The 27920-nt window shown below is 37.8% G+C and overlaps 1 protein-coding gene across 2 annotated transcripts in view; it reads left to right on the top strand.

Annotated features, from left to right (window-relative positions):
* The window catches only part of DCC (DCC netrin 1 receptor), a 1071808-nt gene that overhangs the window by 887453 nt on the left and 156435 nt on the right, over nucleotides 1–27920 (top strand). For both annotated transcript variants that reach the window (XM_036244835.1, XM_036244836.1), the window contains 2 exons: nucleotides 5381–5491; nucleotides 26689–26883. In XM_036244835.1, the coding sequence (XP_036100728.1) occupies nucleotides 5381–5491; nucleotides 26689–26883 (306 nt within the window). The remainder of the gene's footprint in view (nucleotides 1–5380; nucleotides 5492–26688; nucleotides 26884–27920) is intronic.

Below are 27920 nucleotides of genomic sequence, written 5' to 3' on the forward strand. Positions count from 1 at the left end.
TCAAAAGAACGTTATGAAATGAAGAAGCAGCTGTTACCTAATTACTTTATATGGGAAACTGAGATTAGAAGAGATTTCAGTACCTCTAAAATGTGCCCAGGCAAGTACCCCTCACAACAAAGAAGCAGGATTATGTGCAACGTAGAATTCTTTTTTTTTAAATTAATTTATTTTTGTTACAGATGTTTCTCCTTTTTTCCCCATTGACACCCTCCTCCCCATCCTCCCTACCCGATCCCCAGCTTCGTTGTCCATGTCCATCGGTTATGCGTACATGCATATAAGTTCTGAGGTTTATCTCTTCCCTCCCCCACAACCCCCCTCTTCTGAGAGTTTCAGTCTGTACCCTACTTCCACGTCTCCGGGTCTACCCTGTTCTTCAGACTGTTATTTTCATTATATTCCACAAATAAGAGATCATGTGATGTCTGTCTTTCTCTGCTTGGCTTGTTTTGCTCAGGATAATACTCTCCAGGTCCCTCCATGTCTTCTCAAAGGATAAGAGATCTTTCTTTCTTACAGTTGCATAGTACTCCATTGTACCACAGTTTTTTTATTCACTCGTCTGCTGATGGACACTTAGGCTTTTTAGCTCCTGTAAATAGTGCTGCTGTGAACATGAGGATACATATATTCTTTCTGATCAGTGTTTCAGGCTTCTTAGGGTATATTCCTAGAAGTGGGATCACTGGGTCAAATGGAAGTTCAATTTTTAATTTTTTGAGGTAACACCACAGTGTTTTCCATAGTGGCTGCACCAGTCTGCATTCCCACCAGCAGTGTATTAGAGTCCCCTTTTCTCCACACCCTCGCCAACTCTTGTTGTTTGATGATTTGTTGATGGCGGCCATTCTGACAGGTGTGAAGTGATACCTCACTTGTTTTAATTTGCATCTCTCTGATGATTAGTGACGTTGAGCATTTCTTCATGTGTCTCTTAGCCATTTGTATGTCCTGTTTGGAGAGGTGTCTGTTTAGCACCTCTGTCCATTTTTCAATTGGGTTCTTTGTCTTCCTTTTTTTGTGTTGTATGAGCACTCTATATATTTTGGAAATTAACCGTTTATCTGATGTATTATTGGCAAATATGCTTTCCCATATAGTGGGTTCCCTTTCCATTTTAATGGTTGTTTCTTTTGCCATGCAGAAGCTTTTGAGTTTGATGTAGTCCCATGTGTTCATTTTTTTCTTTGTTTCTGTTGCCTTAGGGGACATATCAGTGAAAATTCTGCTGCGTATGATGTCCGAAATTTTGTTGCCTACCTTTTCTTCTAGGACTTTTATGGATTCATGAGTCACATTTATGTCTTTTATCTATTTTGAGTTTATTCTTGTGTATGGTGTAAGTAGATGGTCTAGTTTCATTTTTTTGCATGTAGCTGTTCAATTTTCCCAACACCATTTATTAAAGAGGCTGTCTTTACTCTATTATATGCTCTTGCCACCTTTGTCAAATATTAACTGAGCATAATGTCTTGGGTCAGTTTTAGGTTCTCTGTTCTGTTCCACTGGTCTATATGACTGTTCTTGTGCTAGTACCAGGCTGTTTTGATCATTGTAGCCTTGTAGTATAACCTGATATCTGGTATTGTAATCCCACCTACTTTGTCCTTCTTTTTCAAGATTGCTGTGGCTATTTGGGGTCTTTTTTGGTTCCATATGAACTTTTGAAGTATTTGTTCTAGTTCTGTGAAATATGTTGTTGGTACTTTAATGAAGATTGCACTGAGTCTATAGATTGCTTTGGGTAATATGGACATTTTAATGATGTTATTTCTTCCAATTCATGAACAAAGTATGTGCTTTCACTTTTTTATATCTTCCTCTATCTATTTTTCAATGTCCTGTAGGTTTATGCAAACAGGTCCTTTACTTTGGTTAGGTTTATTTCTAGGTATCTTAATTTTTTTGCTGTGATGTTAAATGGAATTGTTTTTTTTTTTTTTTTTTTTTAGTTTCTCTTTCTGTGAGTTCATCATTCGTATATAAGAATGCCATCGATTTCTTGACATTAATTTTGTATTCTGCTACTTTGCCAAGTTCATTTATTAAGTCTAGTAGATTTTTGATGGAGTCTTTAGGGTTTTCTATGTATAATATCATGTCATCCGCAAATAATGACAGTTTTACTTCCTTCTTCCCAACTTGGATCCCTTTTATTTTTCTTCATGTCTGATTGCTGTGGCTAAGACTGCTGGTACTATGTTAAATAAGAGTGGCAAAAGTAGGCATCCCTGTCTTGTGCCTATTCTTAAGGGAAATGCTTTTAGTTTTTGCCCAGCAATGTAGAATTCTGAAGGTCATGTCCAGAGTGCCTTTCTGAAAAGCAAAGTTTCTGTTTCTGCTTATCACTGTATCCTACACTTACCTAGACATACAAAAGGGTCCCAGGTTTAAATCTGTTGATAAAGGTTTGGTACAGAAAGCACCCAGTGTGAATCAGAAGACCAGGGCAAAGGTATTTTTAAAGAGAAATTTATTTTTTTTATCCTACTGTGTAAAATTAGGGTTTATCTGTAGGTGATTCTATGGCAGAGCAGATTTGGTGCACTCCAAGGATGAGCGTTTTAAAGCAAAGCTGTTGGAAGTGGATTCGCTCCCACAGTGAAGTTCTCATCCCTATCATATCCGTGCTTTAGTTACAGGACCAGTGTGTTAGATATACAGCATTAGACGGGCCATTTGACCAACAGTAAGATCTCTTCAATATTGGGATTCTTTGTCCATAGAGAGATTCCAGAGCTAGCTCCTAGAATAAAATTTAATTTTTTTTTTTTACTAAAGTTAAAGTAAATATAATACATTAAAGAAATTTGGAAGGGTTTTCAGAGTAACCTAGGAAATTCCATTACAGAGGACACAAAGAGCGTGATAGGAACAGCTCCCCAGCCGATGTGGTTCAAAGGGATATTTTGATAAGTAGCTTGGGCTGGACATGAGAGACCTGGTTGAGGAAACATTTCATAAATGGTCCCTGGACTGCCCTCTAATGTTAACTTTTTGTTGTTAGCAGGCTTTTGTTTTACTCAAAACTGAATTAATGATACTGACAGATTCTTAACTCAAACTATATAAATCAAAATTGGGCAAAATTTTGAGGATCTATTTGCATATCTACTTTAAAGTGAGATGTTTTCGTTAAATATTTATATTCTGTGCACAGAAAGGAATTGATTTAAAAGAAAATGGATAAAAACAATACAGGGCATTCAAAAAGATTTTTATGTCAAAATACTGCATGTAATATGATGGTATGTCAGTCAGGACTCAACCTGAGAAATAGGACTATAAGAGATACATTTTAAGAGATTTATTTCAAGAATTGGCTTGCGATTGCTGGCTAGGCCTTTCTGGAATCCGTGGGGCAGGAAGGAGGGCAGGAATTGTTGTGCTGAAAGTACTGTCTACAGATAAACTCCTTTCTTCGGTGAAGCCTCAGCTCTCCTTGGAAGGCCTTTCCCCTGCTTGGGTCTGGTCCACTCAGATCGTCCAGGGTAATACCCTTTACGTGAAATCAACTAAATATGGGTTTAAGTCACATCTGCAAAATACCTTCACAGCATAGTTTTTGATTGAATAACTGGGGACCGTAGCCTGGCCTGGTTCCCACATAAAACTGGCCATTGCAGATGGTAGTTAAATCAGTAGCTGGCAAAGGTATTGACATAATTGTCCTTCTGTTCCAAAGAAAAATAAAGTTAAATTTCTACTTAATTCAAAAGAGTATATTCTTGATGGATGGAAACTATTTCAGATAAGACCACTATGAAGGTCATGAGCTGCAATGGAGAGGCAAGCATTTCTTCTCAAAGTTTTTTCCCTATTCGTTTTGTTTTTTGTTTTTTTAATTTCTTGGAAGATCTCTATAATATCACTATCACAGTATCAACAACAGTGCCTTTGAAGGGGTGCAAATACTAACAAATAGCAGATAAATACCATCATAGCCAAAGGACAAGTCACAGTGATCATTCGCCTACTTGAGGCATGACGAAGACTTTATGTTCAAAAGCATGTGTTTGCTATCTTGCTGATGATGTTGGATATCGTATCATAATATTTTCTTTGTGTGCATTAGTGGATCTTTCAACAGCTTTTTTATGTGTGTGCCTTCCACGTATCAGGCACTGTAGTGGGCTTTGTGGATATGCAGTTCAAACATCAATAATAATAAAAACAAAAACAGCACCAACACCATTCTCAGGCTCTGTCTTCATGGAGCCCCACTCTATTTTATAAAATCAGAAGCCCTTAAAAAGACAGCATTTTGTGTTACAGATATCTGTGTGTGGGTGAGTTAATCAAATTGTCTTCTCTAATAGTACTATTTATTAGAGGCAGTTGCCCCTTGACATTAATAAGTCCCTTCTAACCATCACTTACAACACTATCTCCTCCTAGTCGTAAGTTATAAGTCCCCTTAATACCGAGATTTACTCATTCTCCTTTGCAAAAATCTGCAAATATGCTCTGCTGTTCATGTTATAAGCGTCATTTCTTCAGTAGTTTATTTTCTTTATGAATTTTCCTTGGCACCAAATGCAAACATTTTTGATAAATGAATAAAAAGCAAAGAAGGACTATATGTTTATCTTTATCAGGGTGGTTCAACTCCTTCAGATTTAGGACTTGTCAATTTCAGCTGCGTCCTCGACAGCTCAAAAAAGTCACATGTTCTTTTGACAGGTGTCATCAGTTTTACAATAATTAGTTGTGTTAATGAGCGACATGGCGATGTAGCTTAAAGGGAAATTATTTACATAAAAAATGTACACATATCACAGTAATGATCCACAGGGCCTCTCTCGTCTACCTGTACTCTCTAAAATAAGCCTGCAGTGTACAATATTATAGGTCCAGATTATCATAGAGATAGACTTGGTCCTTCTCTGCTATGGAAACTGCAAAACAAAGTGTGCCTTGTGATGGTTTTGAGAGATGAAAGCCTTCATTCTTTTTTTTTTTTTTCTGGCCCAAATAAAACATAATCACTGACCTTGAATGGATGACGAAGACATAAATTTTTAGATTGACGGGTCTTGATTTATAGGCAGGCCTCTTCTGGATTGTGAGGAAAAATGATCCTTGCTATTTCTGATTATTTCTTCATCGTTCATATTTTATATTCTGCATCTACCCGGCGGCTATTTCCAGGGATACATTTTTATGAACTGGACAAGAGTAAATGAGAATATATGAAAAATAATTAGATTTCTTGCTATAATATGTCTGACCTTTTGGCCAAAATAACAATAATTACCTCAGCAATCACAAACAACATAAAACATGTCTACTGTTAAAATTTACTAAAACTTTTGAAACTCAGCTAGAAATGGTGTTACTCAAATTTTTTTTTTCTTTATGGAAAACTCTTTCGTAGGACTGGAGAAAGGAAGTCAGTACAGTTTTCAAGTGGCAGCCATGACCGTCAATGGCACTGGCCCACCTTCGAACTGGCACACGGCAGAGACCCCAGAGAATGATCTCGATGGTAAGACCTCTGCTCAATCATTTTCACTCTGATTTCTATCTTCTTTGCAACTTCAGCTCCAATGGCTCTCTTTAAAAAAGTCAATGAACACCATCATTTGGGGATATTTCTTTTTCCTGTATCTTTAGATGCAAACGCAAAAAAACTTTTAATGAATATAGTCTTCAACAGTGCCATATAAATGTAAATTAATTATGCATTAATTATAGTCCTCATAAGTAACTTTTTTAAAGATAATGTGAAATGATCTTTTTCCTATTTATTTTATTTTGAATAATTGACCTTAAACATTTTTGTCACAGGGACTGCTACAATTTCTGTTGATAATCATGAAATATATTTACTTTGCATAGCTTCATTTGCTGTTTTATGATGCTTCTGCAAAATAGCAATTTATATTTTTATTTGCTTATGTTATGGTTATTAATATTTAACATTTCACTCTTTATATAAAGGACAATCTGCCTTATTTGCTTAATTGATAGTTATTGAGATTTATATACAAGTCACATATCACTAAATTAAATACAAGTAAGATTTTAAAAATTAGCAGATGAGAAGTAGTTTATGAAATAAAAATATCATAACTAAATAAGACAATAATCAAGAGAGAGGGCTAATAGAAACAACAGGAAAAAAATCTAAATAATAAAACAGAAATGTACCATAGAGATTTGGACTTACAGTGAAAGAGGTAGAAATTCATGAAAATGAGAGGTACTTGAAAAAAGAAGTTATGATCTGTAAACTTCAAGCTAGGTCATCAAATTGAGACCAAGAAAAATGGGTAAAAGAAGGAATACATGTAGCCTGGCTCTGGCCCAGAGGCTCTGTTGGTTGGAGTGTCATCCCATGTACCAAAAGGTTTTGGGTTCGATTCCCAGTTGGGGCTTGTACGAATGTTTCTCTCATATCAGTCAGTCTCTCTCTCTCTCTCTCTCTCTCTCCCCCCTTTCCCCCCATTCTTCTCTCTCTAAAATCAGTAAAAACATCCTCAGGTGTGATGAAAATATGACACAAGACAACTGTCTAGATAAATGACAGTGAAATTCCCTTATTACTATTAGGCCTACTAGTTACTGGAAGGTAGAAACTCTATATTCCTTCCTTTTTCTGTCTCTCTCTCCCCCTCCTTCCCTCCTCATTTTTATTCTTGGTCAGCTTCTTCCTCATCACCCTTTTTCAGGTCTCGCCTGACTTCCTCTTTGTCAAACTCTTCCTTCTCGTTTTTCTCCTCTTTGCTCTTTCCGTCCTTCTCTTTCTAAACATTTTACTCTCATTCATGATTTTAATATAGTCGCTAATTAGGTTTTACAAAGTAATTATAGTAGCAATAAAGCAATCAACGAACGCTGTTTCCACAGTAATGATAATCACTGCCTTGGGCAGCACATTCATTCACAGAATATAGATAGAAAATTTACTACGCATCAGGCACTGTGCTCGGCTCTCAGTGTATAATAACAAATAAGAAAGACATGATCCTTTTCTTGTGGATCTTAGAGTGTAGCAAAGAAAGACAAACATTCTAGGTGAAGTCATAAGCAATTGCCATTTTATAGTTCAAACCTGATTGGATATTGGCAGTGTCCCACCTATCAACATAGGATGGATAGCTAGGTAGCTAGGTAAACAGGCAGACATCTAGAAGATTTGCATTTAAACTGAGACTTGAAGGATGAATATGAATTATAGGAATTAGCTATGCCGAAGCGTGCATTAGAAATTGAGGGAGGAAGAAGAGAGGGCGAGGTAAGTGCAGATGGAAGTCAAGACAGTAGCAGTGTTGGAGGCCTGAAAGAAAAGGCCATCAAGACTGAAATGCAGAGATGACATGTGATGAGGTTTGAAAGATCCTCAGGTTCTAAATCAGGCAAGACCGAATTAAGGACTTTGAACTTTGTCCAAAGAATGTCACTAAAGCAATAATATGCTTTATTCTAAGCAAGTCAATCATGGACATTTTTTAAATAGTGACTTAATTATATTTGCACTTTGATGAGATTACTCTGGCAGAAACACTTTAAAAAATGTGTTAGAAGTAGGCAAGCATGGGACAACCGTATGGAAAAGTAACTTGAAGCCTAGAAAATGTTATTTAAGCTATACAAATCCCTTATTTTTCTATGTTACTTGAGAAATAACTTTTAAAGTGTATATACTTATTCTTTAACTTGTCATAGATATATAAATTGAGAAGATGTGGCATTACACAGTCACAGAGCTTATACCCTTCACTAAGATGTTAGGGAACATTAATGCACGTGTTTATGTATTCAATGTATGATTCTTCCTGAAGGCCTATATACAGTAGGCATTATTTTAGGTATTAGGGGGTAAAGCAATAAATGAAATCCCTACTCTCAATGAGTATATATTTTATTGAGATAGAAATAGTGATAAATGCTCTATAGGAAAATGAAGCCTGGTAGACGGAACAGCAGATGATTAGGGGGCACTGTTTTACATAGGGGTGAGAAGCTCTGCCTCATTAGGTAAAATACCTTAAAATATATGCACAGACCGTAAGGCAGTGAGGGAGGCGGCCTTGTGAGTAAGTCAGAGAAGAGCCCTCCAGGCAGAAGGACGAGTGAGAACCCGCAGCCTGAGGTCGGAGCCCAGTTGGTAGCTGAAGTATAGCAAGGGTGCCAAGCTAGCTGGGCCGAAAGTCATAAGGATATGATCCATCTCATCTAAAGAATAAAGACACTTCGGATAAGCTCTGCAAATACCTTATTTTTCTGTTTCACATGAGAAATAACTTTTAAAGTTTGTAAGTAGCTGTGGAGCTGAGACTCGAGACCAGGTTTTGTGAGTGAATGTCCAATGCGGGTTATCAGAGCAAAGCCTCCCCGATGCTCTAAAACTGACCCTGTGACAACCAGAGGCAGTGATTCAAGGAAGAAGATTCTAAGAAATGAGGTCATATCATTTACCCAAACTACGGGGCGATGTCTCTTACTGGAAGGAGTGGAAATAAATGGGGCAAAGGTGCTGACGGTCCCATAAAACACCCAGGATGGATGGGGCTCTCCACGTGACTTATGTGCTCTTTCCCCTCACTGGAATGACTCACATTCTAAGTGCAACTAAAATGTAATGTCACAGCTCCTGGGATGGCACACAACTTTTATTTAACTGCATGCTTTCCATATCCGTGCAATCTTAATAGAATCCAACTCACACGTCTATTTTGATCAAGAGTCTCCATGCCGTGTCCATGAGTAGAGTCCTAATCAATGCTGCTTAATGGGCTTGGTTTGGAACGTTTCCATGCTTGGGGCTTAAAAATGTCCCTCTTCTGAGTGCAGCATTACTCCTTACCTTTTCCTCATCTTAGTAGTGATGCAGTGGCCAAGTGATGAGTGTGCCAAGTCATGGGACGTGGGGATGTGGAAGAGACAGGAGCAGCTCTCTTAAGGGGTAACGGATAATGGCTACACTGGTTGAAAAGACTTCATGAAAACAAATAGAACTTGAACTGGAAACTTCAGGAAAAGGGGGTTGACTAGGTTTACAGGGAAGGTGTGTGAGACAGCATTGTAGATATTCTTCTAAAACAATGCCTTTAGGAAAATTATTTCTGCCGCTATTGGTTCAAAATGCATCCCCATTCTTTCATGTTACTCATTTACCATCCAGTTATCTGAATGCGTTTCAACACATTTCAGATATTGTCTCTTTTCTCATCCTTTCACTTCTTTTTTTTTTTTAAAATGAATTTATTTTTGTTGCAGATGTTTCTCCATTTTCCCCACAGACACCTTCCTCCCTATCCCGCCCCTCCACCCCACCGCCCCAAGCGGTTTATCTCTTCCCTCCCCTTGGCCCCCTCCTCTGAGCTCTGTCAATCTGAACCATGCTCCTTTCTATGTCTCTGGGTCTGTTTTGTTCATCAGCTTTTTTTTTGTTCATTATATTCCACCAATAAGTGAGATCATATGATATTTGTCTCTCTGATAGGCTTGTTTCACTTGGCATAATGCTCTCTAGGTCCCTCCATGCCATCTCAAAGGATAAGAGATCTTTCTTTCTTACAGCTGTATAGTGTTCCATTGTGTACATGGACCACAGCTTTTTTGTCCACGCATCTATTGATGGACACTTGGGCTGTTTCCAGATCTTAGCTATTGTAAATAGTGCTGCTATGAACATAGAGGTACATATATTCTTTCTGATTGGTGTTTCAGGCTTCTTAGGATATATTCCTAGAAGTGGGATCACCACTTCTTTATCTGGATGATAATTACTTAGGCATTTCTGTCTTTGCCTTCAGTGTACACATTAGCCATCTAAAAAGGTAAATCAAAATTAATAGAAGAAAGTGGGTGGAGTTGATACTTCTTACATACAGTGCTGTTATGGAGTATGATTTGAGACTGTTCACCTTTGAAACAAAATGGAAATTAATAGCCACTGCAGGGCATTTAACTATATGATTGTGGGATCTGTGTTTCCCTGGCCTTGTAAATCAGTCATTTGTTTGCTGTAAGAAATTAAGAGGACTAAACACATTTGGTCCTAAGGCCTTCTCAATGTATTGACTCATGGTCTCTTTGTATTGAGATACTCCCCTAAAATGATTTCAGTTTCTCTTCCTCTCTCCTGTTTTTCTCATTTTTACATCTGCATTATTCAAATATTAAAACATATAACTCTTGCCCTGGCTAGTTTGGTGCAGCATTTAGAGCATTGGCCAGAGGACCTAAGGGTCTCAGGTTTGATTCCTGGTCAAGGGCACTTACCTGGGTTGCAGATTTCCCCATTCCCTTTGGGGTCATGCAGGAGGCAACCAGTTGATGTATCTCTCTCACACCCATGTTTCTCTCTCTCTCTCTCTCCTTCCCTCCCTTCTACTCTATCTAAAAAAAAATCAATAAAAAAAAATCCTCAGGTGAGTATTAACAACAAAAAATAGTGTAACTTATTATTATTATTTTCTTTATTGATATGAGAGAAAGAGAGGAAGGGGGGAGAGAGAGAGATAGAAACATTGATGAGAGAGAACATCGACTGGCCGCCTCCTGCATGCCCCCCACTGGGGATTTGGTCCACAACCTGGGCATGTGACCAGAAGTCGAACTGGTGACCTCTTGGTGCATGGGTCAATGTTCAACCACTGAGCCACACCAGCCAGGCAAAAATATAACTCTTGATAGGAATTAATATTATTAGGAAAAGTGCATAGCTTCCAAAGTGCTCACAGTAGCTCCAAAAGAAAACTCAGCCTGGTCACTTGCTATATATAAATGTGTGTGTGTATTAGGGAGATTTAAATAAGATGTTCAGCCCGACAGGTGTGGCTCAGTGACTGAGCATCAACCCATGCACTAAGAGGTCACCAGTTCAATTACTGGTCAGGACACATGCCCAAGTTATGGGCCAAAACCCCAGTGGGTGCATGCAGGGGAGTTAGCTCCTCCTTAGGTGGTTAACTAGGAGCCCTGCAAGCCAGCTGAGCAGATGCTCTGGGGTGCAGAGGCCTGAAAGCAATTCTGTCTCCTGTGGCTTCTGTGCTCCCTCTTACATTCTCCGTTTGGCATAAGCAGCTGAAAATCAAGGGTCACTTAGGGAAATACTGCTATTCTTCACGGATTGCCCTTTAATTGGGATGTTTTGTTAAAGTAATTATTGAACAAACCTCACTGTTTGTTCAGGTTTGTCCCAAAGCATGTTTGCTATAACTAACAGCTGGGAAGTTGTAAAATATTTATTTTGTGCCTCAAAACTTCAGCTTAAAAAACAGACAAGATGGTTAGAATTCCCCAAAGTTCTTATGTAAATGTCTTGCATAAGGATGCGTGAGAGTCTGAGGACTTTCAGCAAGGTATCCTCTAGGCCAGCGATTCTCAAGGGGTGTCACAGAAATGTTTACAACACGCCACAACACCTGCTATTCAGTCAGGGCCACTGACCTCTTCTCCCTTAGATTGTCAAATAAAACAAGAACAGCCAACACAATAGCTGTCCAGTGTGAATGAATGAAAATTATACCTGTATTTTTTGTCAGGTTGGCAAAAAATGTAACATTTTTTGGTGTGCCGTGGAATTTTAGTAATTAGTGTATGTGTGCCATGAGATGAGAAAGGTTGGATAGCTAGAGTCTAGGAAATTAAACTAGGGGGTCTCTTTGTGTTGCTTTTTTTTCTTTCTTTCTTTCTAATTTTGAAGTGAACAGGTAGAAATTGCTTTACACATCAATCATAATGTAACTTAAAATTAAACTTACCCTAAAAGGGATGAGCTTGGCTAGCAACAATTAGCATTACAGAGACTCCTGATAATACAAATTGGGCGGAGCAAAAACTGTGAACCTAGGAGCAGTCTCTAATTTCCTGCCCCACCCCCCAAATAGATAAGTAGCTCTATTAGCCTGATAAGGTAACAGTTGAATGAAAGGGGATTATTACAAATTTATTTGTTTGAAGAAGTGAACCAGGAAGAAAATCCTTTGTTTTGAAACTTAAACACTATGATATCGGCTGAGAACATGGCTTTGAGAAGAAATATGTAAAGCTTATTTTCACAGTAATGATAAATTCTAAGATGATGAGACTACCCAGAAAGAAGGAACACTACATATTAAAACCATCAAAGTCATGTAAAAAATAGATTCTGAGAAAATGCAATATTTATTGGCAGAAGAATGAGAAATGGGTAATTTTTTGTTTAATTGGAAGAAATTGAAGAATATAAAAAAGAAGAAAGAGGGAAGGGAGGAAGGAAGGAGAGACTCCCTTCCCTCTTTCTTCTTCTTTTTTATATTCTTCAATTTCTTCCAATTAAACAAAAAATTACTTTACCCATTTTTCATGAAGGAAGGAAGAGGAGGGAGGGAGGGAGGGAGGGAGGGAGGGAGGGAGGGAGGGAGGGAGGGAGAAAAGGAAGGGAGGGAGGGAGGAAGGGAGGTGATGACATAGAGGGACCTGGAGAGCATCATGCTCAGGGAAATAAGCCAGTCAGAGAAAGACAAGTACAAACATGATCTCATTTATTGGTAGAATCTAATGAACACAATAGATCCAGAGACATAGAAGTAGGGAACAGACTGACACACCTCGGAGGGAAGTGGGCAGGGGGAGAAAGAGATACACAAAGAATTTACATGCATGTATGCAAAGACTGTGAGGGGGGGAGAGGGGAGAAAGGTGTCAGTGGGGGAAAAGGAGGAGCATCTGTAATACTTTCAACAATAAAGATAAATTTTAAAAAAGAAAGAAAAAAAATACTGCAGAGAAAAAAATATACAAAAAGCTGAGTCAAGAAAACACATCACCTCTAAAGCCTCAAGGAGGAACACCTTGGCTTCAGCTCACTGAGACTCCCGGAGTGCTGAGGTCCAGGGATGTGACATCATAAATGTGTCATGTTTTAAGTCACAAGGCATGGCAGCAATGGGAAACTCATACAGCTGCCAGAAGAAATGTTTTTGGTTGTCCTTAGAATCCTTGACAAAGATAAATATACTTGTATCAAAATAAAAGTCTGCACAAAATAAGATAAACCAGTCCGTTTACGTTGTAGTTTTATAGTAGCATCATTTTGAGGCCGAAAGGTATGAAAACAATGAGCAGTAAGCTTGAATAAAAAAAAGTAGGTGAAGAAAAGAAAAAAATATTATAGAGAGACTCAACAATTCAGAATTTTACATTCTGAACATTTAATAAAAGTTTAATGAGCCAGAATGAGAGAAAAACAGTTCTATAATGATAGACTTTAACTACCAGATATGCAAAAATTAAGCTAAAGCCCGCAATTTTCTATGATATGATGGAAGATAAACACCATGTCAAATTGTATATGCACCCAAACAGTTGCTTTTTTAAAAAAAACACTTAAACAAGAAAATATGTATTTTATAAATCATTGGAGAAATAAAATAAATAAAACTTTACATAGTGAAATACAGAAAATAATTAGAAAGAAAAAGTGATAAATCTTTCTAGATGAGAGTTATAAAATTGTCCAAAACTAAATTTACCTCTCTTTTCAAGAGAGAAACTTGCATATCTTGTTAAAAACAAAATCAAACTGTATACTTTTAAGACACAGGAAAAAATATTAAACAAGTGAAAATTAGGCAAAAATCTCTATGAACAAATTTACAAACCCACCATAATATTTGAATACACTTTTATCATTATACAAGTGGTAACTATATACAGTTGTAGGTAGAAAATATAGACAACAAACCAACAAAGTCTCGCCACCCAAAGATGATCAGATTATCACTCATAACCCCCAATATATATCCTTTAAGTTCAGACTTTATTTGCATATATAAATAGATACATCCATACATGCATAAAATATTTACATATTATAGTGAGGAAATCATATATACTAAAATGAAAACATATAATACATACTATTCTCAAAACTTTTTTCAGTTATTTTTCTTTTTCTTTTTGCAATTATGATTTTATATAATATTCTGATCATATTTAAATTTCCTTAATGGACAAAAAACTTTCTTTGCAGATAATTTGTACAGATTAGAATCCACACCATGCACATAGCTTGATGTCCTTTAAATATCTTCATCTATCACAGTATCCTTTTTCCTGCTGTGATTTAGTAAAGACTGGGCTATTGTCCTATATTTCAACAGTGCTAATATTTGTTTTTGTTTGTTTCTTGTGGTATAATTTAACTTGTTTCTCTATTTTTTATTTTTTGTAAACTGGAAGTTATATACAAGGGTGAACAAAAATAGGTTTACAGTTGTTCATATGGAAAATATATAATACAAGAATAAATAGTAATATAAGAATAAATTATAACATAAGAATAAACTGTTTTGCATACTTGCAACTGTAAACCTACTTTGCCTACTCCTGTGTAAGGACCAGTGTTCTATTCATAGATCTTAACATATCTCTTTCAGAATTGAAACAAATTGAAAGGAAGGAATATAAATAATTTACCTGACATAATTGAAATATGTACACAATTAGCGAATCATGTGTTTTTCCTAAGCATCTAAAGAATGTTTAGTACTTGGCTATAAAGAAATGGATATTAAAATTCTTGGATCATACTAAACACATGAATTGATAACAATGTCATTAAACGAATAGTCCATAATATGATATCCACTATGTTTGCAAATGTAAAAACACACTTTCAAATAACTCATTAGTTCAAAAGAAATCATCTTACATCTAGAATATAACTTTTAGCACCTGATACCTAAGCATCTGGCTTACTTATATACCTATTCATTTAAAAATTCTGGGCAAAGTCTTATAAATGGATTTTATTTTTAATAAGTGCCTGAATTATTTTCATTTCCTATTATGTTGATAAAATTCTTGGTGAAAGCCAATAACATGCCATTAAGACACATCCCAGTGAAAGATACCAGTTTGAGGGTAAGGAGTAGGTCTTCCACTACTGCGCTCACAGATGTGGTCCTCTGGGGCTTAAGCACAGAGGAACGAATGTAGATGGTCTATTGTGAGAAAGTAATTCACATGAGATTTTAATAGGAGCTCATTCTTGATATTCTAGTTTGCGAATTGGCAAATGGACTTGAAACAAAGAATCAAGCCCCTTATTCTCGTTCAAGTAAAATTCATCTTACATGTACGGAATGTTGCAGGCCAAACCAAAACCGATTTTTGAAAGCAAATTAAAATGTGCTTTTTTACTTGGGCTAGCGGCTCAAAATCTCAGAGCTCCACTGTACAATTATTTAGACTTGGATAAGTGTTCAAAGAAGTGTCAAGGCCTTTCCTTGGTCATAGCACACTTTGTAATTGCTCATGAAATGTTTGATCCCCTATGACTTGCTGGACCATCTCTAGGTATGATGTAGTGGACAAGATGGCATGCTCTGCAATATTAATCACTAGGTTTGAATACTGCTCCACTCACTGTATAACCTTGAGCAAGTAACTTTTCTTCCCAAACACCTGAGTTTTCTCCTCTATAAGTACGGTATAACAACGGATCTTTGTGAAAATGAACTATGGTAATGGCACAAAAGTGTTCAATAGTGTTTTCAATATATATTAAACACTCAAAAAATGCTCATTGTTGTTGCTGGTTTTGATAAATGACATTCAGAGTTTGACAGTAATATGAAACACTAATGCCATTGGTCTTATGAAGCTTATTCGTGTTCATGATGATAAAACCTTGTTGTCTGCGTTAAGGAAATAGATGCATTCCCTTCTGATACAAAAGCAGAGCATATATTCAGTGCATCTTAACAGCCCACCATCTAATTAAGATATAATTTAAAGGGTGTTGTCATATAGTTATATAAGTAGATGTAAGAGGACAATTTATAAAATAGGCAACCATTACCAATTTTTTTAAACTCATATAACTTGGGAATAATAGGAAGCCTTTAAAGTGTTATTGTTTTTGTAAGAAACTAAAAGCACACATTAAGCTAAAGGGTGAAATAGTAAACACATTGTCTTTAACATCCAAGCAAACTAGGGGAGCTTCTTACTATTATTCAGTAGTTTTGAGCTTTGGGTAAGAAAAGTAAACTTAAAAGTCCATAACATTTTATTACAGAAGGGATGTTATTTATATAAATGTTGTGATTATACTTGGAAATTCCAAGGTACTACACTAAAAACCTATTAGCACCAATAAGAAAATTTAATAAGGTAGTAGGTATATATATATGTGAAAATAGCTTTTTCTTATACTAGCAATAATTAGTTCAAACATTAAAAAGAAAAGTAATGTATTTATAAAACCACCTAAAGTACAATATTTAAGACTAAATTTAACAAACTGAACAAATATATATGAAGAAAATAGCATTGTTAAAAGATATAAAATAAGACATGAATAAATAAGATAATGTTCCTTGATGCAGAAGTTTACCATTATATAAAGTTAATTCTTCCCAAATTAACCATTAACTTAATATAACTCCAAGCAGAATGAACTTCATATGGAGGAATAAATGTAAAGGAATTCTGTGGAGTTTTGAACAATTTAAGTAAACATTAACAATTATTATAAATTATGATTTTAAATCAATACAATTCAGTCTGACCTAGAAATAGACAAGTAGATCACTGTAATAGAATATAGAGGGCAGAAGTATTTCTTGCTATAATTGAGAAATAAATAAAAAATTAAAGGTTGCATTTTGGCTAGCAGATTATTCAATAAATTGTGTTGAGACTATTGCCACAGCTTTTGGTAGAAAAGTACAAATTTCCTTCTCTTACACCAAACTGGTTTTATTAGACCATGCCTTATTTGACTTGACCTTCTCAATGCTTTACATGATGCCTGTTACATAGTAGATGCTCAATTAATATTGAATAGACGGGTAACTATGTTAGCATTCATAGCCAGGTATTAGCTATGCTAAACTCATGATTTATGCAGTTTGATTCTTCACTGATGCCCATTCTTGTGGTCAAAAAAAAAAAAAAAAAGCAGATAAACAAGAGCTGGAAACACCCTTTTCTCTCTCTTTGTTATATGTACTATATATTTTTAATTCATTGCCTTTTCCTCATGTAAGCTATTAAACTCAAAACCTAAGTTTTCTAGAGAGCAGCTTAGCATAAGATTTTAGAGATACAGTTTTTTAAGAGTGAACAAATAGGTCTCTAGTTTTGAGAGAGTAGGGTTTCAATCCAGTTATAGGAAAACGAGCATGAAGAATTTATGGAAATACCCCATTCAGCATAGCGTTTATTGTTTGAATGGCTCAAATCTGGAGATTATAGACATGTACTTCATGGTAGAAAGATTCTAGTGAGATTTTATGATATTTAAGTTGGTGTCCTTGAACTCTACATTGATAGAACAAATCTCCCAGATACTGATAGGCTCTGATCCCACAGTGCTCTTAGAAAGACACATCACCGCTAATTGTCAAGCTCAGGTTTTCGCACTCAAGAAGTTAGGAGTTTGTAAATAAAATTGAACTTCACTGTGTTTTTTCCTGTGTTCTCTTTGACACACCAATCTCCACCTGAGACAGATATCTGACCTTTTTGTTGCTGCTTGTCAAATCAAGAACTCCTCAGATGGAACCCATGTTTGTTCAGTATTGGACCAGAAAAAGGACTGAGTTTCACCATATTGATCATCTAGTGTTGAGGTTCTGCAGTTTCTCTGAGCAAAAGAAAAAGGGAAGGAAAGAATCTCAATTATTTTGTTAAGGCTCAACCTGGGGTATGGCTTTGAAAGGCTTGTCTCGGGGGAATATCTTACATTTTTTCTTCCTTTTTCCCATTGAGTTCTCATCAGTGTGAACCGTGATAGTGTGTAAATGTTCAGAATCTGTAGGACCTGAAATCTGGTCAATCATCTCTTCAGGAAGATGCCAGTGATTTCTGGGCCTGGGCAAATAATTTTATTCCAATACTCTAACTTTATTGTCACTAAGAATAAGTTCATCCATGTCAGGAGTTGAAGAACACAGAGGAACACCATCACCACCACCCCTGCCCCAACCTGCCAGTTTAGTGGACATAGATTTAGGAGACACCTTGGTTGTTCAGAATAAGAACTCCTGTTGTGATTTTAAAGGAACACCTCTGTCGAAGCTTCCTTTTCAGAGCTCTGGCTATATACCCACCTTCTCCCCTTGAACGTCTACATTTTTGGTGAGAACATTTTAGATCTACTCTCTTCGCAAGTTTCAAGTATGTAATATAGTATTAAGTATAGTCCCCATGCTGCTACACAGTAGATCCCCAAGAATTTATTTATCTTATCACTGGAAGGTTGTACCCTTTGACCAACATCTTCTCCCCTGCTCAGCTCCCCTCCTCCACACGCGCATCCGCTCCCCGCCCCAGCCCCTGGCAACCACCATGCTACTCGGTTTCTATCAACATTCATTTTCAATTTCAGGAGCAGTGATGGAATAAAATGATACTAGACAAACAAAAGTCGCTAAAAATAATAGAATAATGAGATGAGTCTGCATAAAACAATTAAGATCGAAGGAAAACAAAACTGAATAAGAATATGAGGTACATATAAAATTATAAATCTTAAGTAAAAAATTGAGATAAATAATATAAAATGTGCAGAATAGCTAAGAATGCACGCTATGTGTGAAATGATAGAGTAACAACTATGACTGGAATAAACATTTTTAAGAACAAAAAACTGAAATATTAAGTGATAAAACATTTATTGAAATGCTGAGCGTTATGCTTATGCATAATAGGTATGCATAAATTTCAGCCATTATTGTTGTTCAGCACAACAAAAACCTGGATGGCTTTTAAAAACTGTCATGCTGAGTAAATAAAGTCAGAAAAGCATATATGTCCAGGGCAGGATGACGTTTTAAAATCCATGATTTGAAGTAACAGTCAGGAGTTGGGGGAAGGAATGACGGCACAGAGGGCAACAGGAGAAAATTGTAAGGCTGATGGACCTGCCTGTACGAAGGCTTTGCCAGCCCATAGCACTGCATACCTCTGAGAGAGTCGGGCCGCATGTAAGTTTAAAACTATATTAAAAAGTTATTACTGAGAAGACAGTAGGAGTAGAATTGCAAAAAGAGGTATAATTCAACGGTGAATAGAAGTGGTTTTCCACTACAATGATTAAATAGAAAACATTCAAAGTTTATAGAGGTGAGCGGCTTAAGGAAGATAATGCCCATCATTGAGAGCGGGCTCTGCCAATAGAATGAACACATTAGTATATATTAGATCTGCCTAGAAAGACCGAGTTTGGGGTGTCAATTGTGATTCTCTGTAAAAAATATATATATATACACATATACATACATACACACACACACACACACACACACACATATATTTGGTATTAAGGACTGGAACAAAACTCTAACAAAGTGACCTATAAAATGCAGCACACCAAAAAGAGCAAATAGGCAAATCTGTGACTATTTAGCACAAGTCCAGAAGCCCGACACGGCCTGGCGCCGCCTCCACGCCACGCGGTGGACAGCAGTGTCGCTTTCATGAGCAGGAGCCAGGGGACACAAATCTTGCTGGGTCACTGGGAGCCCACAACCTTAATAACTGCATTTTCATCTTGTTTCATTCTCTGTTATTCCATTTTCTCTTACTATTGTTATCTTCTGGGGAGAGTTGTAGAAAATTGTGGTCATTTTATACCTAATGGCAGTTATACATGAGGACAATTGTATGGGCCCTCGGGAAACAGCCCCTTGGTTCCCGTGTTCTGAGCGCTTCTGCCAGGGGGCTGCTCAGCGACGGGGAGGCACGGACACGGGGAGGCAAAGAGCAGCGAAGTAATCACATTAAATCGGTAGCAGAACGAGTGGAAATAAATCCTACGGGGTTCGGGAATGAGAGGAGATTGTGAGGAGATTAGAATAGTAGAGATTAGGAAAAATACAGTTTTAAATATCGTAACCAGAGAAGGCTGTAACTGTAAATTAAGTGACAGAAACCTGAAGGAGGTGAGGAAGGCCAGAGCCGCCTGGGAGGGACAGCGGCGTCCAGAGGAGCAGATGACGGGGAGGGACAGCGGCGTCCAGCGGAGCAGATGACGGGGAGGGACAGCGGCGTCCAGAGGAGCAGATGACGGGGAGGGACAGCGGCGTCCAGCGGAGCAGATGACGGGGAGGGACAGCGGCGTCCAGCGGGGCAGATGACGGGGAGGGACAGCGGCGTCCAGTGCGGGGCAGATGACGGGGAGGGACAGCGGCGTCCAGTGCGGAGCAGATGACGGGGAGGGACAGCGGCGTCCAGCGGAGCAGATGACGGGGAGGGACAGCGGCGTCCAGCGGAGCAGGTGACGGGGAGGGACAGCGGTGTCCGGGGAGCAGATGACGGGGAGGGACAGCGGCGTCCAGCGGAGCAGGTGACGGGGAGGGACAGCGGTGTCCGGGGAGCAGGTGACGGGGAGGGACAGCGGTGTCCGGGGAGCAGATGACGGGGTGAGGGGAGCAAAGGGGAAGTGGCAGGAGATGAGGGGGAAGGGCCCAGTGTAGTGGGGGAGGGGAGGTCGTACATGACCTTTTAAGCCATTGTAATGAGCCTGACCCTACAATCTGGGATGGGAAGACGGGGAGGGGGGTTTTGAGTGGAATGGGAACATGCTCTTATGTGTAATTCTTTTGTTTACAATATATACCATATCTATATTACTACACTTTTAAAAAAAATTACTGTCTGTATGCCGACAGCCTCCACATCTATGTATCCAGCTATGGCCTTTCACCAAATCCCCACACTGAATACCCGCTACTGCCCTGATACCTCTTCAGGTGTGACCATTAGGCATCTCACTTTGAACATGGCCCGAGAATTCGCCTGGTTGTCCCCATCTCAGCACAGCGTTCACCAGGTGCCCAAGCCAGAGACACATGAGTTATCGCTGAGTCTCCTTTCTCACCCCCCTCCCATTCGATCTATAGCTCTGTTGACTATACCTTCCAAATGTCCCGGACATGTCCACTTTATCTCCACAATGGCCCCCCAGACAAATACAAAAGCATTTTTCAAGTCTTCTAATAATAAAAAAAAAATGTTTTAAAATGCACATACAATAAAATTTACCATCTTAACCATTTCAGGGGTACAGTTCAATAGCATTAAGGGTATTCATGCTTTTGTGCATCCATCACTACCACCTTCTTGAGAACTCTTCGTCTTGCAAAACTAGAAACTATGTACCCATCAAACTCCCCCCCCCAGCCCCAGCCGTCACCATTCTACTTTGCCTCTAGGAATTTAAGTCCTCTGAGTAACTCATATAAATAGAATCATACAGTTGTCCTTTTGTGACTGGCTCATTTCACTTAGCACAATGTCCTCAAGGTTGAGGCATGTGTCAGAATTTCCTTCCTTTTTAAAAGCTGAAAAATATTCCATTGTGTGTATATACCACAGTTTGTTTATCCATTCATCTGTTGAGGGGCTCTTGGGTGGCTTCTACCTTTTGGCTATTGTGAATGATGATGCTATGAACACAGGTATATAAATACCTGTTTGAGTTCTTGCTTTCAATTCTTTTGGGAATATACCCAGAAGTGGAAATGCTGGCTCATGTGGTAATTCTTTTTGTGTTTTTTTTTGTTTTTTTAAGAACTGCCTTTATGTTTTCCCTAGTAGCTGCACTGTTTTTACATTCCCATTGGGTGACCTCCTTTTATATCTCACTCGTTTTCCTTCTTATTCTCTATGCTATGACCTTCTTTGCTTTTCTTTGATATCAACCTCACTTTTGCTATAAGCCTTTGTCAGTAGTTGTTCTCTCTGCCTGTAATACTTCCCACCCAAATGTTTGCTTGACTGGCTCCTTCTGCTCTTTCTGATCCTTTGTCTTAGACTCTACTAGTGATACTTTCCTTGATGAGTCAGTTACACACTTACAAAGATCTCAAGATTTTCTTGTTTATTGGGTTTTTTTTCTTACCTCCTCAAAACTGTATCCCCCAGAGCCAGTACTGTAGTACTATGACTGGCACATAGGCAATGCACTCTCAATGTTGAAAAGTCACAGGGATGAATCTGATAAATTTCCTAGTGTATTATATGTGAACGTTACTCATTAGTGGAAGCCTGTAATCACCACTGAAAGAATAATAAATGCCCTTTAGAAACAAATTAAACTAAAGATCCATAATTTTATAGTATAATCAAGAATGGCAGTTGACCTACTTATCTTAATAATTCAGACTCCAGTAGAAATTTTGGGCCTCATTAATTTGCATATTTCAGGCAAAATGTGTTCTTTGGTTTCAAATTATTTCAATAATTGCCTTAATACTTATCTGTGCTTTATATATGCACTCTTTGTCCTAGAGGTACTTATGAAATCTTTCATGTACTTCTGAGTAGCGAAGCTCAGTTCAGCCTCCGAAGAGTATTCCTGTCACACACCTTCCGCGGCAGACTTTCTGAGTCGGTGTTTTAGAGTTCATTCCAGTAGTAACTGCTTTCCGACTCCATAACGTCCTCTGTGCTGGAGAAAACTCACTCGTGTAGGACAAAAGGAAAATTGTCATTTCTGTCTTTATACTAAGAAGTGAATAGCAGGGCACAAACAGGCTATTCTTGATGAGAAACAATCTCCTAACACAGTTATCTTTATAACGAGGCCGCGTGTTATGAATGGCTTAGGTCCAATACCGCCTTGATAGTCACCCTTCCTCCGGCCCCATGATCTTCATTGAGTGGTGAAAGGCCATTGAGTATTTAGAAGGGGAGGCAGTATATATTCTTATGTATTAATATCCTTATTTTGTGTAATGTGAAAATTGTTTGAGCATTAGGATCTAGGATTGAAAGTACTTTTATGAAGTGAAAAGTAAAGCTGTGTCATGTGTACTAACAGCCCCTCTTCTTCAACTGCCAGTGTGTACTCTCATCACCATGGTAACCTTAACGCTCAAATAAATGTAATTCTATGGGTGCTAACTTGACTAACTTGCAGGGGAGCTACTCTGTGGTTTGCAGAGAGATGTAGAAAGTTTTTGTTCTGAAAACATTTTAAATAGTTGCTTTATCCTTTTATTCGAAAAGATGCTGAATAGTGTCATTAAAATTTTTAGGCTTTTATATCGTTTTTAAAAAGTCATAACTGCAGAAAATCTGAATACTATTTAGTTCATTTTGTAAATGTAAGATGATCTTGTTGTTTCAACAATGATTGTAAAAGCTTCAAATGTGTTAGACAGTATTTATTAGAGAGCCCATCACATTTCATAGTCACTGGGGAGACTCTGTGGCAATAGGGTTAACAAGTATTTTTTAATTTATTGGGGTGACATTGGTTTACAAAACCATACAGGTTTCAAGTGTACAGCTCAACAAAACATTATCTGCACGTGTTCCCATTGCCCAAAGCAAAGTCTCCTTCTGTCCCCCTTTACCCCGCCTTTGCCCCCCTCCACCTACCCCCCTTTCCCCCGGCTATCACCACATTGTTGTCTGTGTGTGTGTGTGTGTGTGTGTGTGTGTGTGTGTGTGTGTGTTTGTGTTTGCTTAACCCCTTTACTTTTCTTATCCACCTCCCCACCCTCCTCCCCTTTGACAGCTGTCAGTCCGTTCCATGTATCCAGCCTGTTTCTGTTTTGTTCATCACTTTATTTTATTTTTAAATACTTAATTTTTATTATAGATATCCTTCTTTTTCCCCCTTTGACATCTTCCTTTCTGCTTCTCACCCCCCACCTTCACCGTACCGTTGTCTGTGTCCAATGGTTATGCATATACAATACAAGTTCTTTGGTTTATCTCTTCCCATCCCACCGAACCCCCTTCCCTCTGAGGTTTATCAGTCTGTTCCCTACTTCTGTGTCCCTGGATCCATTTTGTTCATCAGTTTATTTTGTTCATTATATTCCACAAATAATTGAGATCATGTGATACTTGTCTTTCTCTGATTGGCTTGTTTCATTTAGCATAATACTCTCCAGGTCCCTCCATGTGGTCTCAAAGGGAAGAGATTTTTCTTTCTTACACTGCACGGTACATATATATCACTTTATGTTGTTCGTTGGATTCCACATATAAGTGAGATCATACGGTATTTGTCTTTCTCCGACTGGCTTGTTGAAGTATTCATCCATCCCTTTTGTCTCTTTTATTATTTTCACTTGGGGTTTATAGTGGAAAATCCTTCACAGACATTGTGTTTCTGCTGTTAAGGTTTATATCCATGTTTTGATATAATTTTTTAATTATGCCTTTGCATATTACATCACAGTCTTCTTCAGGACAAAGAATAGCTTGTCTCTCTCTTGTCCACAAATGAGCATCTTCAGAAGGAAAAAAAGCATCTTTAGACTGTAGCATCTTTTGAGAGGCTGTTAGCATGGTACTATTTTTAAAACTTTAATAAAAGACACAATTTCATATATCACTTAAGCCAGAAGTATGTGTGTTGATGGTAGATAAAGTTGGTAAAGACTGCATCTCCATTTGCTATTACATCAAGAAGAAAAATATATTGTAATTATACTTTAGTCATCAAATTCTCTTGCATAATTTGACATATGTTACCATTGGGGATTTTCAGTTAGGAAGGAACTAATGAATACAAATAGTATGAATAAGGTTCAAATATCTAATATTTTTGAGTACCTATTGCCTGCTAGGAACTGTTTGCTAAGCACTTAATGGACTATTAAGTTTAAATGGACACATTCTTTCTTAAATTTCTTCCCAGAATACTTACCTGATTTTCACTACATGTATCTGTATTAAACCTATCAAAATATTTATAATAGTATATTATAACTGCCTTTTACTTGTCTGCCCCTCCCATTAAATTATAAATTCCCAAGATGGCAGGTTTTATGCCTGCTCTGTTCCCTTTCTCCTATATCCTGATCATCTTGGTAACCTGCCTCATAGCCTAAAGATAGCAGGTGCTTTATAAATATTTATTAGTTAGATGATGATAAGTATCCAGAAAATGCGTCATTTCTTTAGGATGGGATCATAGAGAAGAAGAAGGATATAAAAATTAGAATTTATTAACGTTCAACACACCATGTCCTTAAAATTAGATTTATGGTAGGATAGCACGTGTATTCTTTCCCTAATAGCTACTCACAATGCAAGTGCTTTTATGCATTACCTCATTAAAGTTTCTCATCACCATATAAGACCATTGCTATCCTTATCCTCATTCTGGGTGTGAGGAAACTGGAGCTTACAGAGGAATAATCAGGGCTTAAGGTCCCTCACAGATAGCGAGTATACAGTACAAATTTGGACTCTTCTTTTTAATTTTTCCAGAGCTCAAGCTTTGAATCCATCAATATTTGGAATGCCAATTTAATTAGAACACAAACTCAAACATAATATCATAAGGACACTCTGCTAGTAAATGACAGGTCCTGATATTAACCGAATTTGGACACTCCAGAGTCTGTGAGGCTTTAATCTAGACCACTGACTCTTTTCCTTCGCTAATCAATGCACTTTTCACAGATGCAATCAACCCCAGGTCAAGGACCATTCTAACCATGCTGAGCCAATCATGGTGCTCAACTATTTCTCCTGACAGTTTCTTAAGAAAGGACTTCTACGTTTATTTTAGTTTTAATTAAATCAGAGTAAACAATGCTTGGGAAAGATGGTTTTTGACATTTTGTTTTCCTTTCTATTATTCTTACATCTGCCTTGATTTTGTTACTGAGCCAGGGTCCACTGCCCAACCTCTAGGAGCCAAAATTATGACACCAGCGTTTGAGAGAAGAAAGAACATATTTAGTAAATGCTGAATTGGCTCACAGGACATGGGAGGCACCACTCAAATTTGTCTCCCCACTCTGGTGTCCAGACAAGTTTTAAGGTTTAGGGAAAACGGGAAGGCATGATGTAGTGCTGGCAAAGGTGAGTTTTGATCGGAGGGTTTTTGAACTTGGCCAATTATGGAATATGGTCGAAGGTCAAAACAAAGCGCAAACGAATTCCAATCTGGCAGGATTTTATTGGTCAGTTCCATATTTGTCCATGTTTGGTCTGGGCACTGAATCTTCCTTGTTGAAGGACCTCTTGGTTCATAAAAAGCTCTGGTGGCCACACTTCCATTATTTGAGTTCCGTCGACTGAAGATTCGTGCTTCTGGGGTCAACTTGAGGACAGGGATAGCACATGCACAGTGTTATCTCTGGAAAAGAACTCAAAGATTGCATTAATCATAATCTGCTTTAAGGGAGCAGAACCAGCTTGAAGCTGGTCAATGTGATTTGTGTGCTGCTTCCATTTCACCCCTCGTTAATAATACCTAAGAAGAAATAGATGGGAAAAAAATTAGCCCAAGGAAAAAGTATTAGAATAAAGATGAATGGAAGGTATTCAGTAGCCTCTTGTGCTTAACAAGTTTTATGAAAATCAAATCAAGCATGGAAAATGTATCACCTGCCGAAACATGGAGGAACTTGGGCCATTGGTGATACACCATTTGAGCATCTGTGGAATATGATGTTAAGTCTTCTATTTTTTTAATATGTTTTATTGATTTTTTTTTTTTTTTTAGGGAGAGGGAGAGAGAGAGAAACACATCGATGAGAGAGAAACATTGGCCGTGTCCCACACGCCCCCTACTGGAAATTGAGCCTACAACACAGGCATGTGCCCCGACAGGGAATCGAACCAGTGACTTCTTGGGGCATGGGATGACACTCAATCCACTAAGCCACACCAGCTGTTAAGTCTTATTTAAATTGGAATTGTACCCTGCTGTATATTCTATTACAAGATAGGCTGACAATGCCTCTGTTTGAATTCTAGAGTCTCAAGTCCCTGACCAGCCAAGCTCTCTTCATGTGAGACCCCAGACGAACTGCATCATCATGAGTTGGACTCCTCCTTTGAACCCAAACATCGTGGTGCGAGGTTACATTATTGGTTATGGTGTTGGAAGCCCTTACGCCGAGACAGTGCGTGTGGACAGTAAGCAACGATATTATTCCATTGAGAGGTTAGGTGAGTACCTGTGGCTTTTATTATATTACGGGAAATAAATAGCTTATTTAAATAATTTTCTTTCTTGAAAATTTGTTCTTTGAAATGTTATTTCAATTTGCAGCATATAGTCTTAAAACAATTCTCTTTTTCCACTTCTATCCATCTATACATACACGCGCACACACACACACACACACACACATTTTTTTGTCTTTAGATTTTCAGTTGGGGAAATTTAACTAGGAATATTCACAGGGGTAGGTACCTAGTGTGTACCCTTGCTTATGTATCATAAAGATATGAAAAGTACATTGCATCATTTTTCTTCTTCTACTGATAAGTGGAAGCTTCTAACCTTAACAATTCTTATAAAATGAAAGTCAATACATTTTTCATCTTTCTCTTACTTGGAAGATGTTTTGTCATTTTCTTTAACCTTGAATTATCTAGGCACATTACTTTCTTTTTCCTTTGCATTTATAGATAAAGCCTTATGGCTATGTCATTATGACTGTAAAACAACAAAATGAGAAAAAACGAAGTTTCAATCAAGCCAGTAACTCAGAGTTATCAAACTCCTTCCTACATATATTTCTGATCCCTCCCCAATCCAAGTTCTCTTATTGTAATCAGCCTTCATTCACTAAATATAGTACTTGAATTGTGATATATTTAGAAAATAATTGAGCCCTGGCCGGTTTGGCTCAGCAGTTGGAGCGTCGGCCTGCGGCCCAGAGAGTCCCCGGTTTGGTTCACGCTAGGGGCATGTACCAAAAAAAAAAAAAGAAATTAATTGAAAATCGTTTATTCAGAGAGAGGGCTAAGCTGTGTAAAAGTGTTCATATTTACTATATATCTGATTTCCCATAATGCAATAAGAGATTATATCATTAACAGAGGGAAATAAATGAAATATATGTTGTATACAGGCTGCCAAGAATGTCAACAATTCTCAGAAAGTGAAAAGCAAGTTCATTCTACCGGTTGATTTAACGCCGTATTATTTGCAGTGAATTACATTGACCTCCTCAAATGCAACCTGACTGGGGTGGGGG

Source organism: Molossus molossus, unplaced genomic scaffold, assembly GCF_014108415.1.
Source record: "Molossus molossus isolate mMolMol1 unplaced genomic scaffold, mMolMol1.p scaffold_m16_p_6, whole genome shotgun sequence".
Classification (NCBI taxonomy): domain Eukaryota; kingdom Metazoa; phylum Chordata; class Mammalia; order Chiroptera; family Molossidae; genus Molossus; species Molossus molossus.